The 18,307-nt window shown below is 35.5% G+C and overlaps 3 protein-coding genes across 5 annotated transcripts; 1 reads left to right on the top strand and 2 right to left on the bottom strand.

The window, feature by feature from the left end:
- Positions 1–704: 704 nt before the first annotated feature.
- Positions 705–3,144, bottom strand: LOC135434254 (uncharacterized). The gene is made up of 2 exons (XM_064690761.1): positions 2,642–3,144; positions 705–2,575 (listed from the first exon to the last, which is right to left on the bottom strand). Exons 1-2 carry the CDS (start codon positions 2,651–2,653, stop codon positions 938–940), a joined length of 1,650 nt encoding a protein of 549 aa, XP_064546831.1. The 5' UTR covers positions 2,654–3,144; the 3' UTR covers positions 705–937.
- A 793-nt stretch (positions 3,145–3,937) lies between these two features.
- Hand (hand) lies at positions 3,938–17,675 on the top strand. 2 transcript variants are annotated; one of them, XM_064690762.1, is made up of 4 exons: positions 3,938–4,067; positions 14,093–14,292; positions 14,446–14,589; positions 17,512–17,675. In XM_064690762.1, exons 1-4 carry the CDS (start codon positions 3,953–3,955, stop codon positions 17,590–17,592), a joined length of 540 nt encoding a protein of 179 aa, XP_064546832.1. In that variant the 5' UTR covers positions 3,938–3,952; the 3' UTR covers positions 17,593–17,675. The 2 variants fall into 2 exon arrangements, with proteins under 2 accessions (XP_064546832.1, XP_064546833.1); XM_064690763.1 differs by lacking the exon at positions 3,938–4,067 and adding an exon at positions 12,415–12,620.
- On the bottom strand, positions 5,739–10,594 carry LOC135434263 (phenoloxidase-activating factor 2). Of its 2 annotated transcripts, none has more exons than XM_064690781.1 (4): positions 10,447–10,594; positions 6,856–7,190; positions 6,514–6,772; positions 5,739–6,458 (listed from the first exon to the last, which is right to left on the bottom strand). In XM_064690781.1, the coding sequence occupies exons 2-4, from the start codon at positions 7,177–7,179 to the stop codon at positions 5,851–5,853; spliced, it is 1,191 nt and encodes a 396-aa protein (XP_064546851.1). In that variant the 5' UTR covers positions 7,180–7,190; positions 10,447–10,594; the 3' UTR covers positions 5,739–5,850. The 2 variants fall into 2 exon arrangements, with proteins under 2 accessions (XP_064546851.1, XP_064546853.1); XM_064690783.1 differs by having other exon boundaries at positions 10,457–10,593.
- Positions 17,676–18,307: the final 632 nt, after the last annotated feature.

Genomic DNA, 18,307 nt, shown 5'->3' with positions numbered 1-18,307 from the left:
ACCCTGGAGCAACTCCATCGGGTCACTAACTTTATCTTGGACAGCTCCCACAGAAAGGAGTATGTGGTGGCAGCATATCCCGACATCCAACAACCTCGATCGGGTGTGGCACGCAGGTCTCTTCTCCAAGATAAAGAACAAAGGACCGCAGCTCATTAGCATCATTGCGAGCTTCCTGACCGAGAGGGCATTTCAAGTGGTGCAGAATGGCGTAGCCTCTCAAGGTAGCGTTGGGTCCCACGGTGATCAACCTCTTTGCCAAAAACAAATGCGTGTATGAAGCAACGGACATCCCGCAGGATTACCTCAAACGGTTCGAAAACTGGGCAAGTAGGTGAAATACATTGCAAAAGAGCTTACGGTTCCAATGATAGGCCGTTGTTATCGGACAAGCAGCGAGCTACCTATCAAGCACCACAAACACTTTAACATCCTGGCTAAGGATTCAAAGAAGGAGGCTTAAAACTACCTACCCTAGTCGATCGACGCATTTAGTGTAGCATGCTGAACCCCACCCAAACAAAGTAGAACCTTGTCTAAACAAAATAAACATATACATAAACCACCTAATAATGTAAATATCTTAACTAGACTACCTTAAACCAAAGCTATTGTAAGCTATGAACCCTCGTTCCTCACTCTGATAATAGATGGTAGACTACAGTAACAGCCTATCATATAATAACAATAGAATTTTAAAGATATTTACTGAAAATGTACATGCCTTAACGCAATTTTTATTTTTTCCTACCATGAACATGAGAAAACAAAATGCATTTTTGTGCTTGGTACCGCATCACTTATTAAGACTAAACATATGATATTATAATAAATCGAATGGATATGCTATTTTAAATATTGTGCTTATATAATTGTTAAAAAAAATTGATATTAATTAAGTGAGTGCCTTTTAAATATACAGCGGAATCAGTGTTATTTATTTTTGTAATGTACTTTTGAATGAAGGTTGTTGCATTGATGAGTCTAAGCTTAAATGATTTTGAAAAGGCATTGGTTGCATCTGAATAAACTCAATTGGAAACGAAATTGGCAATTCATGTAATTTATTGCCAAAAGCTTGTGGGCTGAAATCAAATGATGTGTCGTTATTAGCGACAATTATATTGAATGGAGACTTGGTCTCAAGAAATTTGAAAGGAATAAATGTACTTTCTGCCGTTGATTGCTCCATAGAAGCAAATGTCTTTGAGTCTTCTATATTCGTATGCTGATTTATTGGTTCCTTAAAAGTTTGATATTGTGCGAAATCTGCTTGTTTTGAGAGCATTGGCTCATTATTCTTATGCTGATATATTGGTTCCTTAAAAGTTTGATATTGTTCAAAATCGGCTTGTTTTGTGCGAATTTGCTCTATATTCGTATGCTGATTTATTGGTTCCTTAAAAGCTTGATAATGTGCGAAATCTGCGTGTTTTGTGGGAATTTTCTCTATATTCGTATGCTGATTTATTGGTTCCTTGAAAGTTTGATATGGTGATTTCATTGATAAATCTGTTTGCTTTGAGGCAATTTGTTTATTATGATAGTAATTTTCTGATGAAAAAACAGGACGATCGAATGTTTGCTCATTGTCAGTACTAAATTTCGGCATACCTTGGTCTTCGTGGTTTTTGTAATATGTATGCTCATACCTGTATGGCTCTTGGGATTTAATGTAAACTGGCACTTTTCTTTCCACCTCAACGGTAAAGGGAACTGCAATTTTTTTTTCAACGGTTACTGGCACTTTGATTTCAACGGGATATGGAACAGTTTTTAGAACAGGATAAGGTTTGGGTACATGTACAATTTTTTCCATGATTTTTTCGACTACATACGGCTTGGCAACATGAACTGGCCTTGCAACTCGAACAATCCTTTCAATTACTTTTTCTACAGGCACATGTACAATTTTCTCGACTGTTACATTCACAATTTTTGGGACTTGCACAATTTTTTCAATAATTTTCTCAATTGGAATATGTACAATCTTTTCAACGGGATACGGCTTTGGTACGGATCTTATAACTTCTTTAATATGGTTATGATGATGATGGTGATGATGATGCTTAACTTTTATTCTAATGGGATCATCGTGTTTTTCTTCCTCAATGTTTTCTTGTCCACCAACTGCTTCTTCACGACTTTCGTAGCGCTTAGAGGCTTGATACTGTCCGTCTTGGCTGTCAGGCTCGTTAATGTGTTCGTGGATTTCTTCGAAAGTTTCGTAAATCTTTACATCTTTATCCTCACTTGTATGTAAATTGTTTTTAGGCTTAGTTGGTATATTCAAGGATTTAGTAAAGTGTGAGCGCTTTGCGTGCTTGGACGCTTTTGCTTGACGTTTTTTTTTAGTACGCCTTTTTCGGATTTCATTGTAAGTGCGATTTAACGGCAAATTGGAATCTAATTTACCGTATTCCTGAAACCCAGAATGAGTATTTAATGTTTTTAAGTTGGTATTCGTCATATTCCGATGATTTAAATCATGTTTTTCCATTAGAATGGAATTAGCTCTTGTTCTTTCCGCGAGAAAAATTGATAAAATTAAAAATATTGAAGTTACGTAGGAAATCTGAAATATTTAAATATTTTTATACACATATTGCATAAAAGATTAAGTACTTGTATTGAATCTTACGCATGTTGTCATCCTTAAACAAAATATTAAATTCAGTTACGTTATTTTAAGCTTTTGATGTTGAGGTTTAACGATCTCCAGCAGCAATGAATACCTGAATGCTTCAATGGAGCATTTATAGGCGAACCAAACTCACATTTAATAAAAAATGTTCACTAACATTTATACAAACAATTTTGTTTTCATGTTTTTTATGTTTTTAAGAGTAAGTCAAAAACACTAGTCAACAATTTTTTGGATAGTTGAAGAATAAAAGGCTGAATTTCGGCTTTAGTTTAACTTATTAGCTGGATGTCAAGGTATCTGAGTAACAGAAACATAAACGATTCTCTATTCCGGGACACGCCAAACTTTCCCACTGCAGTCATCTTGACCCGCTCTTCTTTACTTTTTATATAAATTACCTTTCTTCGGTAATGTCCTATATTCCTATGTCCTTTGGTAGTTTTAAACAATTTGTAAAAATAATTAATGCTAAGAATTTCTTGAACATTTATACAAATACAAATTTTGAATGTAATTGTCGCTGGGATATCACATACATATTTGATTTTGTAATCTAGTGTAAATTATAAGAAAACACACAATGTAGATCAGCTCAACTCTCTTGAATTCAGGTAAAAACCAGAAAACATAAATATTTTATACGACTGAAGGCGCCTGATCGCGTGACTTCTTTCTATTTAGTGCGCTGGTAAAAACATACACACATACGGTATTTATGAATGCACATTTGCAGAAGGTATACACCCAGACAAAACAGTTTTAAAAACTTAATTTCCGAGTGTGTTTACATATATACAAACATGAAATTGTTTACTTACATACATATGTACATAACTAAATCGAGGGTAGCCTTTAATATTATTCGTCTTGGTAACAATGCTGCTGATCAACATTTTCATTGAATCCATTGAAAACGGATAATAAAAATAACAAGCACACGATCTTATAGTTTACAAACATATACATATGTATGTATGTATTTCTGATCAGGACGACGAGCTGAGTCGGTCTAGTCATGTTTGTCTGCTCATCTGAATTTTGTGGATATCTCGCCCCATTTTGATTCATTTTTAATTTTTCGGTAACTATAAAATGAATTATACTTGATCTGTATATACTAAAGCCATTAAACCCAAAGAGATTTGCCCAAAAAAGATGATTTCCATAGCTTTTCTTATTGATTGAAACGGGGCAAGTTATCGGTTATCGGAAACAAACTCGTACTGCGAGCGCACAAAGAGAACCTACGTTGAAAACTGCAAATGTCGGCTTTTATAACTGACCAAGAACAGATGCATATACTTTATGGAGTCGGGGATACCTTCTTCTCCTTGTTACTTACACTTGCCAAAAAACCATTATACGCTTTTTACCCATTTGGCTATAAAGGTTTCAATTGGTGCCACACGCCCATTTAAAGGTACAATTTTAAGAATTATATACAATATATACAGATATACAAATATATTTTATGATACAATAAGATCTAATGCAGACTATTTTATCAAGATCGGTTAGGAATAGAGAAGTTATTAAGGAAAATGTTGGCAAGCCTCATGTCAATAATCTGATATCGGAAGAAGAACAGTTTACCATATACTCCGACAAATTTGATTAATAATAAACTAATTCTAAGAAAATGACATCCACTTAATAGTCTCATAACAAAAAGTGTAACCCTCGCATACTACACTATATACTTAACTAAAGGTAGTACGCTTGGCTAAATTTGCAACTTCCGGAAGGGCAGTGAAATGCGATTTGAGCTATAATGTCTGTTGAATGCGAGTGCTATAAACCCTAGGTGAGATTATCATAATTTTGTTACGGGATGAATATTCGACAGTCTATATTCTCTTGAGTATAATTAACTAAGACAATACGTCATGGTCTTCTGACCACATTCCGTTTTTTTCTTGCAAGCTTTCTGAATACCCTTGTAGTTTTGTGCGCAAGTACGCAAAGAGCAAAATAAGGCATTTCTGATCTGATATATTTGTGTTTGCTAATTATAAACAGCATAAAACCGAAGTAGGTTCTACCAATTTCCGCGCAGATTCTGTTTGTTTCAAATCATCGTTTATTTTCCCCGTTCTTATGAAATCGATAAAAATCTTTATCGCAATCAAGTTTTTCTAAATTATGTCAGCCTTCAAGAGCTGGAAACCTGTTGTCAAGGGTTGTTAAGGGTAAGGTTCTCAAATACCATTGATCTCGGTTCACAAAGTGGAAGATCTTTTGAAATGATCTTGAAGCTTATCGGATAGATAGCTTGTACTAAGATAGCTTATTAGCTCTTTCGGCTTGGGCTGTGCGTTGATCACCAATCACTCAGTCAGTCAAGATAATCTTTTTATACTTTGAACCTATTAAGAATGCGTCACAAGTTTTTGTGCAAATATAGTGGATATATTTTTGATCCGCATCAATAGCCGAGTCGATTTAGCTATGTCCGTCTATCCATCCGTCCGTCCGCATGTATGAACGCAAGGATCTCGGAATCTGTACGAGCTAGAGATTTGAAGGATCTGAAATTAGATTGTAGGTCCTCTTAATGCCTTTGCGGGCATACGAGTTTGTTTCCGACAATCGATACCTTGCCCCGTTTCCAAGCAAGCGATAAAAATCGATATCGAAATCCTGTCTTGTAATGGTTGCTGAGTAGAGACGGTGGCAAGACGGTTTTGAGGGAACTGTTTTCTATTTAATTTTTTTTGTTGATTACTGCTAAAGCAAACGGGCTCGTAGCGAGAGCTGCATTTGGTGTAGGTGGGAGAGGGTTCAAGGTATCCCCCAGTCGGGAAGTCCCGACTAGAGCCTATTACTCGTTTTAATTGCACTTTTTGCAAAATGCACGACTCATCGATGGAAAAAGCGGGTCAACGATTGTTTAGGAGAAGCTTTAAGTTTCATCGGATTGGCCTTTGACTTACTTTAAAAGCGCTTCTTATGAATTAAATGAAAACGTTTTAAACTCATTTTCAAAGATCTTTGTGGGTGTACCCGATAGTATGATTTAATAGATAGATAGATAGATAGAGGAAATTGGTAAATGAATAAAATGTTGTCAATATAATAGATTGAGTCTTGATTCTTATTTGAAAAGAAATTTTTTATTTTATTTTATTTTGTGTTGCTTATTTTGTCATCGCACAATTTGTAAAACATTTTTAAATATGCTATATAAATGTTTCATATATCGCTTATGGTGTAAAATATTTCGAGCTAATCTGTCGACTGGCAAGTTTTTGGTCGATCCATGGTCTTAAAAAGGCAACACTCGCATAAACACCGGGTATATTTTCTTCACCACAACCTATACCCCAAGCAACTATACCAGCGGACTTAAAGCGATTGGGTTGACCTTTAATCGGACACACTAATGGAGACCCACCATCGCCCTTACACGTATCCTTATCCTTTTCTCCTCCTGCACATATAAAACTCTCATGCAATATAAAATGCCTTCCAAGTCGTGTTTCCCGTAAATTAGTTTGACACTTTGCTCTTCCAACAACAGGCAAATCTATTTTTTTGAGTATTACTTGATATTCCCCATCTTTGCCAAATTTATTTTTCCCCCAACCTGTGGCATAACACCTTTCGTATTCGAAATCTTCCCCTAGAGTTGGTAGACAAATCGGTTGAATATTCATTTGAAAAGTAAATGGGCTTTCCAAAATAAGCAATGCAATATTATTAAAAAGGGATCCCTTATTGAATTGCTCATGATAAATTATTTCCTTTACATAACGATCTTCATGTGGAATTATTTCGTCTTTAGTTTGCGTATCCCATTCACCAGCTCGAACTAAAATAAATATGTAATTAATAATTATGCATTGAATTTTTTAAAAAACCCATACCAATAAGGGACTTTGCATCCTTGTTATGTACGCAGTGGGCTGCTGTCAATATTACTTCGGGTGTTATTAAAGCGCCTCCACATTCGTATAAATTGAGTTGAGACTCTTCTCTTAAAATTGCGACCATCCATGGAAATTCGGCAAATTCTGCTTCTTGATTTAATGCTCCAGTTATTTTAAAGCCAACACCATTAGGGTTCTGATATCCGCAACCGCGATTTTGATCAATAGGTCCAACCGGTATTTCTGGCGTATCTCTCTTGGTGTGTGTAAATATTAATAAAATAAAAATAATTAGTTTTGCTTTATAATTTACTCCAACAATAAAAAACCCAAACATACCTTGTTGGGAAGGTCACAACAGCGTTCTAAATACTTTGTGCAGGGTGCTTCAGTATCTATTCGAATATCAATTATATTTTCTCCACTAGTATTAATCGTATCGTTGGAACATAACCATCGAGGCACACATTCTTTTTGATCCCCACAGGACTCATATTGGGTTCGTTCTTTAACAGTCTCAGTAGATTGTGAAGATGTTGCTGTAGTCGATGGGGTGGTAGAACCGTCTGTTTTGAAAATATCAGCAATAAGGTCGTCCAGGGAACTATCTTGTCCCAAGCATGTGTATGCCATAAGGCCCAATATCAAAATTTTAATTATCATCTTTCGGTTTCCTAAAATTCAAATATATTTATGACTTAAGAATGGTTTTATCTTATATATAAAAGAAGCAAGCTCCCAAATAATCCAAATATATAAAAAAAGCCAGCTCCCAATTAACCCAAATTTAAGTACTAAGTCATCCAGAAGCAAAATGAGTTTGGCGTCCCTCTCAATTTCGTAGCTCTCGCGAAAACTTTATGCAGCACAAGAACAAGCCCTTCGCTTTTTGTATAAGAAACATTTCCCCTTCCACTTCGGAGTAGCCACGCTTTCAAGGAGGCTGAACCCATCGTAGTCCTTGAAATAGATGTATCGTCGCAACAGCGCTAAGGAGCCGCTAGCAAAAAACAGTTTTTCGTTTACCTATAGCAGTCTACCAATAACAAGGAGCAAGATCGGTCGGCGGAAGTAATGGGACGGATCCAAAAAGTTGCTTAATGCGATCCCACGAAAAACCGTGTGTGGCAGGTGTGGACACGTCTCTCTCTCTCTCTCTCTCTCGCTGAAGCTGTGCGCAATAGCCACCTCAGGATCACGCAGCAATCAAACTGACCATCACAATTTTTTCCTGACTAGAAAACTCATTAAAATGGGCCACGCAGCAGTCTGAGCTCATCAGGAATCTGATGCCCGCAGACCATACGGTCCGACACTTGGTTTGGATTATGGACCGTCTGCTTGCTTTACAAGCCCACCATATTTGTCTGGCCAGGCAGTGACTGTATCGACAAGCAATAGCGACATTATCATCGCTGCCACATACCTCCCCCGGGGAATACTGCTGCTCTTTAGCCTTGGTCAGCAGTTCCTCAGTGTCCTCTGATCATATGCCATTGATGATAATGACTCCAATGATGATGGGAAGGGACACCTTACCATTACAAATAGGAGATGGATAGCTCTGTGCATTTAAGGATATACATGCATATACCCTAACTAGCTTCTCTACTATGGCCCCTTCTCCATCCAGGTAGTGTACGATCGTTACCGTCTGACTTTGAAACGACGACTTCGAAGGGAGTTAACTAGGACTAGTGACAGAAAAAGTGAATTTCCACCAAGATTACCAACTGTCTACGCAAAATGATTTGCAATTGCTGTAGGAGGAGTCGAAATCCTACTTGGAGTCACTCACTTCCAGCACCAGCACCGACCACTCAATATGGTAGCTCACCAAAAGATTCAATCGCCAGGCGAAATCCAAGTCAGGGGCCTGGAGACACAGCCCACTCCTTAACTCTCATCATGAAGGAATTTAAGCTCTCAAAATGCTACCGTAGCCTGCAGCATCGGTTGTTCTCTTCCTAAGAGGGAGGTCAACCAGGAAGTCATGGCGTAAAAAGACAGCAAGTAGGCATCGATGACCTGGTAGTGCGGTCTTTTTCCGAAATAACTCTTTTTTGTGATGATTTTTATCTGCATTGTCAGCAACGGCTACTTCCCACGGGTATGAACATTATCCGAGATCGTTATGGGTCGCAAGAAAGGCAAGAACCCCCCACCAACGAAATCGCACCGCCCTATCAGCCTGCTTCATTGCAACTCCAAGATACTCGAGTGACTTTTAATTAAAAGAATATTGTACTGAACACTACACCCTTGGAAGATATGTGTCTCCGGCCTCTTTCTAAAAGAAAATCTTCTGCAACGCTTTCCGGGCACAGATATTTTAGAGTGTACCTCGACAAAAGGCTCAGATTCGATCAAGATATCATAGGTATCACGAAATCCTTTACGGTGAGATCAAAAATATAGGACACACTTGGTAGTGGTAACAGAAGATTGAACATATCCCCTAGTCGGGCACGAAATTACAGTTTTAGTGGACTGTTTGTAGCCATGTCTACTTCTAATTTTTATCCAACACCGGTTGTAAGCGATTTGTTTGTTTGTGCAAATTCAGTTAAGGGGTGTTTCAGACATTTTGGAATATCCATTCCTCTTTGGTATAAATGGACCCAAGAACCTTCATTAGGTGAAAACATGCGATTTAACAATTTTTTGGGGCTCAGTTTGAGTTTCATAAGAACTTAATGAAAACGTGTTTTAGCAATTTTCTATTCGCAATTGTGGAAAACCGGCAGCAAACGTTTGTATACAAGATTTTTGTTTAACATCCGATCGGCTTTAAAATCATTTTGAAGGAACTTTATGAAAATTCTTTTAAGACTAGTTTCACAATTTTCGCGAAATCCATCCTTCTTGAATGACGTTAGCTAAGAATTTTATAAAATTCACTTGAGACGGGTTTCACCCGATCGACTTTACACTCATTTTCGATGCCCTACATAAAAACAGTTATTTTGGAAATTCAACACGTAACTGTGGTAAATTGGAGGAAAATTTGAAGCTTTTTTGTTAATTGGATGCAAAATGAGGATCAATTGGCAGAAACCGCTGCTACCAATTTTTCGTTCCTTATAAGATGGAATTCAAACATACATATGTATGTATATATTTTCAAATATATCAATTTTCTGATAGCTCTAAAAAAGTAAATTTGTATGAAAGTAAATTTTATATCTGCATGAAATAAGATTATACGAACTGTAAATACATACATATTTTTATATGTGTGCATTCTGAGGCTGCATATATTTTTTATGCTACATACATACATATATATGTACGTACATATATACTATTAAGTGTGTCAAAGCATGGTGATAGTAAAAGTGAACTACCTAATAACATCCTAGCACAACAAGATTGATAAGCGGCATATTTATATATGTAGCTGTGTATTTAAGCGTGTTAATGTTTACAAATATATTTTTGTATATATGTTTATGTGTACATATGTATATATGTAGGATGGGCCAACTTTCTTGAATAATGATTAATACAATCATATAAATATATATGTTAATTGTTAATTTACATACATACATATGTACACAATTATTTCGTGTACCGAAACTGGCGCCTCTTTGAAACGTGTGTGTATTCATATTTAACAAATCCGGTTTAATTCTCGTAGCACATCAATATATACATGCATATGTATCAATATACACAAATATATACGTATGAACATCTTTATATAAGTGAACGTAAATCCAAACGTATATTAATGAAACGAATACATGAATATGTATTTTGTACATATGGATGTATGATATGTACATATGTATGCATATCCAAATAATGTGTGTGTGTGTGTGCAGTTGTCATTCATTTGTATGTGCATATAGATATAAAAGTCAACGCAAAAATATAACGGCTTAATATATATGAAACAAACTTATATAATTTGTAAATACATACGTTCTAATACCTAATTGGGTATGTATAATATTCACAGCTCGATCTGTTGCGCTTAATGCTAAAAATTGAACTAAACTTTTTTTAGGTTGAGATTAAACTTGAAAGGTGAGCTTTGGTGCTTGAGTCTCTATCAGCCGCATTAAAACTTTGAATCAATACGAGTATAAAGCCTAAAGAGATGCCATTTCGCTCACGAGCGTTCTCTCAATACATGTAGTTCAGATTACCCGGCAAGAGCGTAATAACAAATTAAAATTACTAAGCTTGTGATCGGAAAAACGCTTAAGAATCCCTCGTTTTCCCCAGAAATTTAATATGAGAGAAAGAATGTGATTATTATTTGTTGAGTTTACTTAAAAAATAATTATTTTTTAAGCAATATTCTTAATATATTGCGTACATTATTTATGTGTCTTTGTCTCCTACCTCGAATACTCTATTCTGTCTTGTGTGGTTTCCTTTAGACCGCTGAACATTTGCCTTTTAAATTTTGACTCTAAATTGTTTCTGCCAGCCTGGTTTGAGATTTAAAATTGTATCGACTGGACTTCGATTATTGACAGAATCACGGCTAGCATATATAGGATATTTGCGGGTACCATTTTCACATGAATTTCGACCAAGAATAATGTTGCCAGATTTTGATGCCAAACTGATCTAAAGGCCAAATCATGAACAAAGAGCCAAATCTTTTGAAAATCGGTTGAGTTTTGACCGAGTTATGGGGATGGAAAATTTTGACCTATGTCTATATAGAATATTTGAGGTTATCATTTTCACATGCATTTTGACCAAGAGTAATTTTCCCAGAGTTTGATAACAAAGTGATGAAGAAGCCAAACCATGAAGAAAGACCTAGCCTCCCATATCCCCGTCGTGCGCTCTCGTCAGACAATTCACATTTTTTGTGATGCCAGCCTGTGCGCTAATGGAGCATACGTCAATGCTGCCTGAACACCTGCGTTTACTTCTGTTTATAGGACCTTAAGTTACCCTGCAGTGTGAAAAAATAGCGAAAAACGGTTGTATAAAACTTCTTTGTTTACCATCCGTTCTTCCTAAAAATCAGTGTTAAAGATTTTGTATAAATTCATTTGAGATGTGTTTCACATTTTTCGTAAAATCCCCCTCTTGCGGGGTTAGAAATTTAAGTTTTAAGTTTCGTTCGATCAGCTTCAAACTTATTTTCAAATCACCACATAAAAACTAAATAACACGTGTTAGAGCGATTTTGTAAATTCCACCCGCAACTGTGGAAATTTAGTGGATCACGAGATCCACCTCTTAGATGGAAATGTGGGTCAAAAATATGATGAACGATAGTTTACTTACTTCAAGAATCTCACCACAAGACTAATGTGGGCGGAAAATGTTGATTCCAAGTTTTGGTTCTTTATTCGATAGACTTTAAATATATTTTCAAATAGAAGTGGAGTTCAGGATAGTACGAGGAGAATTAAATTTTCCAACAAGGTGGAAAAATTAATATGATAGGAAACAAGCCTCTTGTATAAAATATTACTAAAAGGCTATTTAATTATCGAAATGCCAAAATTTCATGCTTTCATACATTTTTGTAAGATAAAATGGTGAAACAGTCTTTATAACGATATTTTCAGAATTAACACATTCAAGATTACAATGTTTCCTTATGTTTAATTGAACGTGTCTTTTTTAAACAATATACCATATTATAATATAACTTTAATGATGTTCGTAATATTTCTCAGCAGCAGAATTAATGCTAGAATCATTTTGCATCTATGATTGAATTCTATTTAAGAGCCAAATGGTAAATTCACCATAGCTTAGTATTGGTTGAGGCACTGAACGTTTGTGATTGGTTCAAATTGAGGGGTGTGTTCAGCGAGTTGGTCTGGTTAATATTCATGTAGTATGAAACAGTCTCTGTACTGGAAATATTCTTCAAATATATTTAGTTATTTCTGTGACGGTAATGAGCTAATTTCTCAAGCATGTAAAGTTCCTTAACTTAAGTTAATAATAGCAGTTTTTTTTGCTGATAAATAAACAAATAAAACACCTATGAGGTTTCTGTTCTTGAAAGAGTGAAATGTCGAAGTACGTTAGTCCGGTATGTCGGGATTCTCCTTCGTTTTTTTACAACGGTGATTATAATAACTCGCCCATTTCGGATTTAAATGTTTTTGATTGTGAGTATTTCAATTAATCAATCAATGGCAAAAGTTTTACTCTATATATAATACTGCTTGAAATCAAACCCTTAAAGCTACAAAGCTGTATTCATAAACCCATTGAAAATGAGTGAAATATATATATTCTTGATCAGGGCGAAGAGCTGAGTCAATCTAGCCATATCTGTCTGCCTGTCCTTCGTAGGACGAGCTTTTGTCCATATCTCGCTTCAATTCCAATAATAATATTGGTGAAAATACATTTTGAGACATATTCTTTAAGGCATTACCCAAAAATTAAAAGAGCTACATTCGATGTTATTTAAGAACACAGTTCCCGCAGTGTAAAACAAAGTATGTATATGCATATATAGTGGGAAGACACAATTTTTGTAAAGGTAGCTGGGCGAAGGGTTCAGGTTTCTTCCTAGTTAGGCACTACCGACCAGAGCACAGTTCCATGTTCCATGTCCATCCGGTGAAAAACGGTTCACTCTTGTTTATCATTCGAACGTCTTAAAGCAAATATTCAACAAATCTCTTTCAGTTTCTTTTATGTATCTTCCGTGGGTGGAAACGACTTTTTAATTCTTGCGGCGCTGTATATAAAACCCGCACACTCTCTTTGTTTATAAAAAGAGATACTTAGTCGAGTGTTGCCGACTGTATCCCATTCGTAATTACTATATATTTTTATACATGTGCTTAGGAAAACATATACAAACTGTGCGCAAGTTGTTTTTATTTGTGCTCTGAACAATTTGTGATTATCAAATTCAAAACCAAAACCAATTATCAAATTGAACTGTTCAGGGCTCTAACGAAGTACTATTTATATTTCAGAAATAGATATTTATAGCCTGTACCCATTGAAAATTGGTAAAATTTGTTTTCTCGTATTGTCAGATTTGATTTCAAAGTATATAAATATAATAATATTTCCAGTCTTAGCTATTTCAAACACGTCAGAGTACTATAGTCTGGAATGTCACTGTACCCGGAGCCTCGGTGCTTATAGTCCGATTAACATGAAATTCCAATTTTTAATCAATATTTTACACAATAACTTATATTTCGATACTACAGTAGCTACCTTTTAACTGTCAAATAATCCTTACCCATTTTCTATTCGTTTAGAATATATTTAGGTATAGGTATATATTCATATATAGCACGTCCCAATTCTCTCAATTTGTCTGTCCTCTTTTACTTTCAGCCCTGTAAAAGCCTTAGTACTATAGTTTAAAGAGTTTTTAATAATTATATGATTAAAGAAGAATAAAGGCACACACTTTAGTTATTTGAAGAATACTACTTTGATTCGGAATCAAATCCTTAAAAAATCGTTATTAAGGGGAATTAAGTTGAAAATTTCTTATCCTCTCGCCCTCCGTTCTTTCGACGTGAAAACAATAGTTAAAAAATGAGTTGTATATAAAATATATTGTTATTATTAATATATTTATTTATTTATTTTTTTGTAATTTTAGATTCTAACGTAAACAGTGCCGGTGAAATATATTCGTCCACCAATCAAATAAGTTTCATTCCACACACAGCGGTCCGAACTATTAAAAAGAGAAATACTGCTAATAAAAAAGAAAGAAGAAGAACACAAAGTATTAATAATGCATTTTCATGCCTGCGCGACAGAATACCAAATGTTCCCTCAGACACAAAGTTGTCTAAGGTAAATATTTATAAATCCAAATTTCCAAGATTTAATAACACTTATTTATAATTGGAACCTAGCTTTAAGTCCACTAATAACAACCATTAAAGAGCTTACATAAATATTATATTATAAAAATAAATTTATAATATTTGAAACATACCCTTGCAGATAAAAACTCTAAAGTTGGCAATATTGTACATAAACTACTTAGTGGGCGTTTTAGATGGTGAGCAAGATCCTAAAAGCGGATTTCAGGCTGAACTTAAGCTTCCGAACCGTAAAGTCTATATTGATAGAAAACAATCAATTGAGGTATGTATATTCGTAATTTTTGAGTTGCCAATGTTTTTTTGCTACTGTTTTGAATCTATAGCCAAGAATTAAAGTCAAATTTGGCTTTTCACAAGAACACGTTATAATGCGTTTATTTATTAAAATTATTTTAGATCTTAGACTTTAGGTGTTGATCTAGGCGAAGCCTAGAATACGGAACAATATGCATTTTATATCAGCTGCGACAAGTGCAAGAGAGGCTTGCCAACTTTGTTTACAACGAACAGCTGTTTCACTAAACTAGGTGTACGACCGCTCCGACCGCCTGACTCAAAATAAAATCCTTAAGTGGCAGCACACACACAACTGGTTTAGGGCTCTTCGAATGATTCCAGACGTGGTCGTCGGATCAGCTACACGCCATACTCCATCCTGCATCCCAGGAATCAGATTTAGTACCCTACCAAGCGGCCACCGCATGGGAGGTAGATTTTCATTTTTGACGAGTACCATGCCATTGACGCACAATGCATATGTTTGATTACGGCATTTAATCAGCTTTTGCAGCAAGGTGAGGTACTCCTCAAGCGGTTGTAGTTTAGTTTTCTTAAAAATTAAGCAACGAACGGCCGACGGAGCGATCGAAATAGTGCTTGGCCAGTTTCACTGCCGCCTCCCACAGTTCACCAAAGTGCGTAGATCGAGGGGAATCGAATTTTTACTCTATGCCATCTGCGAGACACAACTCCATGTGGGGATCGCTAAGCAGTAGACGTTTTAAATCTACCAGCTCGTTCTTCGCTCCAACGAAGTTTGTTGCGTTGTCGGACAAAATCTGACTAGGTTTACCACGAGTAGCGATGAATCGACTTTTTTCTATTTTTTCTGAATTGACAGTAATAGTGGTCTATTCGGGAGTGCCCAACTAGGAAATACGTCTACAGTAGCATATATATACATTCGCACGCACTCATATGGTCTGTGCTTCTTCACATCACATATGGGCAATGTATTCTTGAGTAGCATCGGTGTTTATAGCAAGATCTTCATTTTATTTTTAGGGTACTCGTCTGCCGTCTAATCTGTACAATTGCTAAATGGCAAGGCTTCAGCTTTAAAAATTATTTTTTGTTAAATTTGTGGGTAATGGGAGAAGTTAGCCAAGAAGTTAAGTAATTTTAATTGATGTAAACTATACAAGATACTTCACACCAAGTTTGTATTTGCATAAAAAACCTTGCCGGCCAATAAATTTTTATCAATTTTATTTAAACGGTATCGGAAAGAATAATAAGAGAGTTAATTTCGTATAGTATATGTATATTTAGATCGATTAATTTTGTCGACCTGATCAAGAATATAGATACTTTCTTAGATCAAAGATGCTTCCTTCTGATTGTTCTTCACATTTGCGTCTCACAAATTTTCATTGTATTGGGTTAAAAAAAAATAAAGAACAGCTGTCTACGGCATGTAGAAGATTAAATACTCTTATATACACGAGTCACATTTTTTCAGATATGGGCAAGGAAATGTGAAACTCGTTTTTCAACCTACTCTCCTATAAGCTTTACGATATAAAATTCCAATGATTATATGATATTTTTCATATTAAGAGATATAGGCAAGTTTCTAGCTACCAGGTTTGGTCAATATAATATATTTTGAAAAACAAAATAATTGTATTCCAAGTAATTAATTTTCAACCGATTATTCCTATGCCAGTGATTTGATAATTATATATACTCTTGACCCAACATGTATCATAATACCTTTTGGAAGGGTATACAAATTTATTCGATCCAGAGTTCCGTATTTCCGCCCCTTTTTTGTTTGGAGTTTGTACAGACGTCTGTTCGTAAACATAACCACATGGCCCAATTACATGTATACAGAACATAAATAAATGGTTTTGACTGGGGTGAGTTGGTGTTACATGATTCCTCGATTAAATTGTCAAGTGCTTGCGATACTTGTAATTACATTAGTGAATAAATACATTTATACATTGAATACAGAAAGAATATCAAGCATCATGGTTTTTTTTATTATGCTATAATATTTATTGCTGTAGTGTGGGGTTACCACTTAAATACTTGAAATTCAAAATATCTAAATGAGATAATGCAATCGTGGGCGCATATAAGAGTTGATATATGCATGTACACATTTCAGACCAAACAAATGTGTACTTTCGATTTAAGATCATCTCCCTTATATTCTTTGACACACCGAATATTATTTCAAATATGTGTTGTAGTTGATTTAAGCTGAACCCATTAAAAATGGGTAAAAGGGATATAATATATGTTTGCAAATTTATGTAACAGGCGGCGGGAAGCATCTCAGACCCGATATGGAAGATAGGTCCTCCTAGTGCCCGCGCCGTACGAGTTTTGTTTCCGATCATCGATAACGTGCCCCGATTCCAAGTAATCGATAAAAATCGATATTAAAAATCCGATTTTTGAGCAAATCTCTTAGGTTTCAAGAGCTAATTTCATCAAATTTGTATGGCTGTAGTCCTGGCGAACATAGCGATTTTTGTAATTGTGCTGTAGGGGTAAACATTCTGCATAATTGCTTCAAGGTAGGAGTTTATCTATGTTGTTGTCCTTCCGCAATTATATATATATGTGTAACGCATAGATGGAGACATCTCCGACCTCATAAGGTATATATATTCTTGATCAGTATCAACAGCCAAGTCGATATAGCCATGTCCTTCTGCCCGTCTGGTTGTATCTATTCGAACTAGTCTCTCAGTTTTAAAGCTATCTTTATAAAACATTGCAGAAGTACTATGAGCATTATTAAAAGGTTGGGTCTGCAATGGTATTAAATCTTCTACGTGCCGAAGATAGACCTTCTTTCTCGTTTTTTACTCAGATTTAAAATGCCATTCACTTCTTAAATCAAAGAAAGGATAATTAAATGTTGTTAAATGTTTTATTTTTACAGAATAATTACATATCAACAAAGGGTCGTACAGGATGGCCGCAAGACGTCTGGGCATCAGAGCTGGTTCCTGAACATACATAATTAAAAAAGTATATATGTTATATATAGTAGCAATAACCCATCTTTAATTAAAATATTTATAATAAATATCCAATAATCAATAAGTAGCAAATTTTTATTTCACGCAATCATTTATGCTTATATTTCCTTAGATTCCTATTTCTAAGTCATGATTGCATTCTGTGTATATACCAAAGAAACTCAAGACTTTTTTTTAAGCGTAATGATAGAATCTGCGAGAGATAATCATTTTGTGTAAGGTTGCCCGATATCGCATAGGTTAGGTTTGACATACTATCTTGCGAGCGACCGAACATTTAGCTCCGCGGAATGGTTGACGTTACAGGAGGTAATTGCGAAAATATGACAGAGTTTTTAATTGTTTCATTTCGACAAGCAGTTTTTCCTAGATGCTCGAGTGTGGATGGCCTGCTTTACTATAACGATATTCTGCACTCTTTGTTAGATGCCATTGGGATATTACCCGAATCTGAAGAAATTGATGTCAGGTTCCGGTACCAAACGATGTTATCGAAAACCACCTCTTTCAAGTATGGGTAATAAGTGCACCACTAAACTTGTTGAGCAACGCTTTTGGCCACCTGAGAGAATTTGGAGCAAACAAACAGCAAGCAATTTAGTTTTGATCACAAGTAAAGGTGATAACGACTTGTTAGCATGGTTAGAATAGTCTACCACAATAACCGTGCCTGCACATTCAAAGAGCAAAAATCGT

This window comes from Drosophila montana, unplaced genomic scaffold, assembly GCF_035044405.1.
Source record: "Drosophila montana isolate Dmon_TW-CO22-7 unplaced genomic scaffold, ASM3504440v1 contig_3285_1, whole genome shotgun sequence".
NCBI lineage: Eukaryota > Metazoa > Arthropoda > Insecta > Diptera > Drosophilidae > Drosophila > Drosophila montana.
The sequence above is the reverse complement of the archived record's forward strand: the minus strand, read 5'-3'. Positions and strand labels throughout refer to the sequence as shown.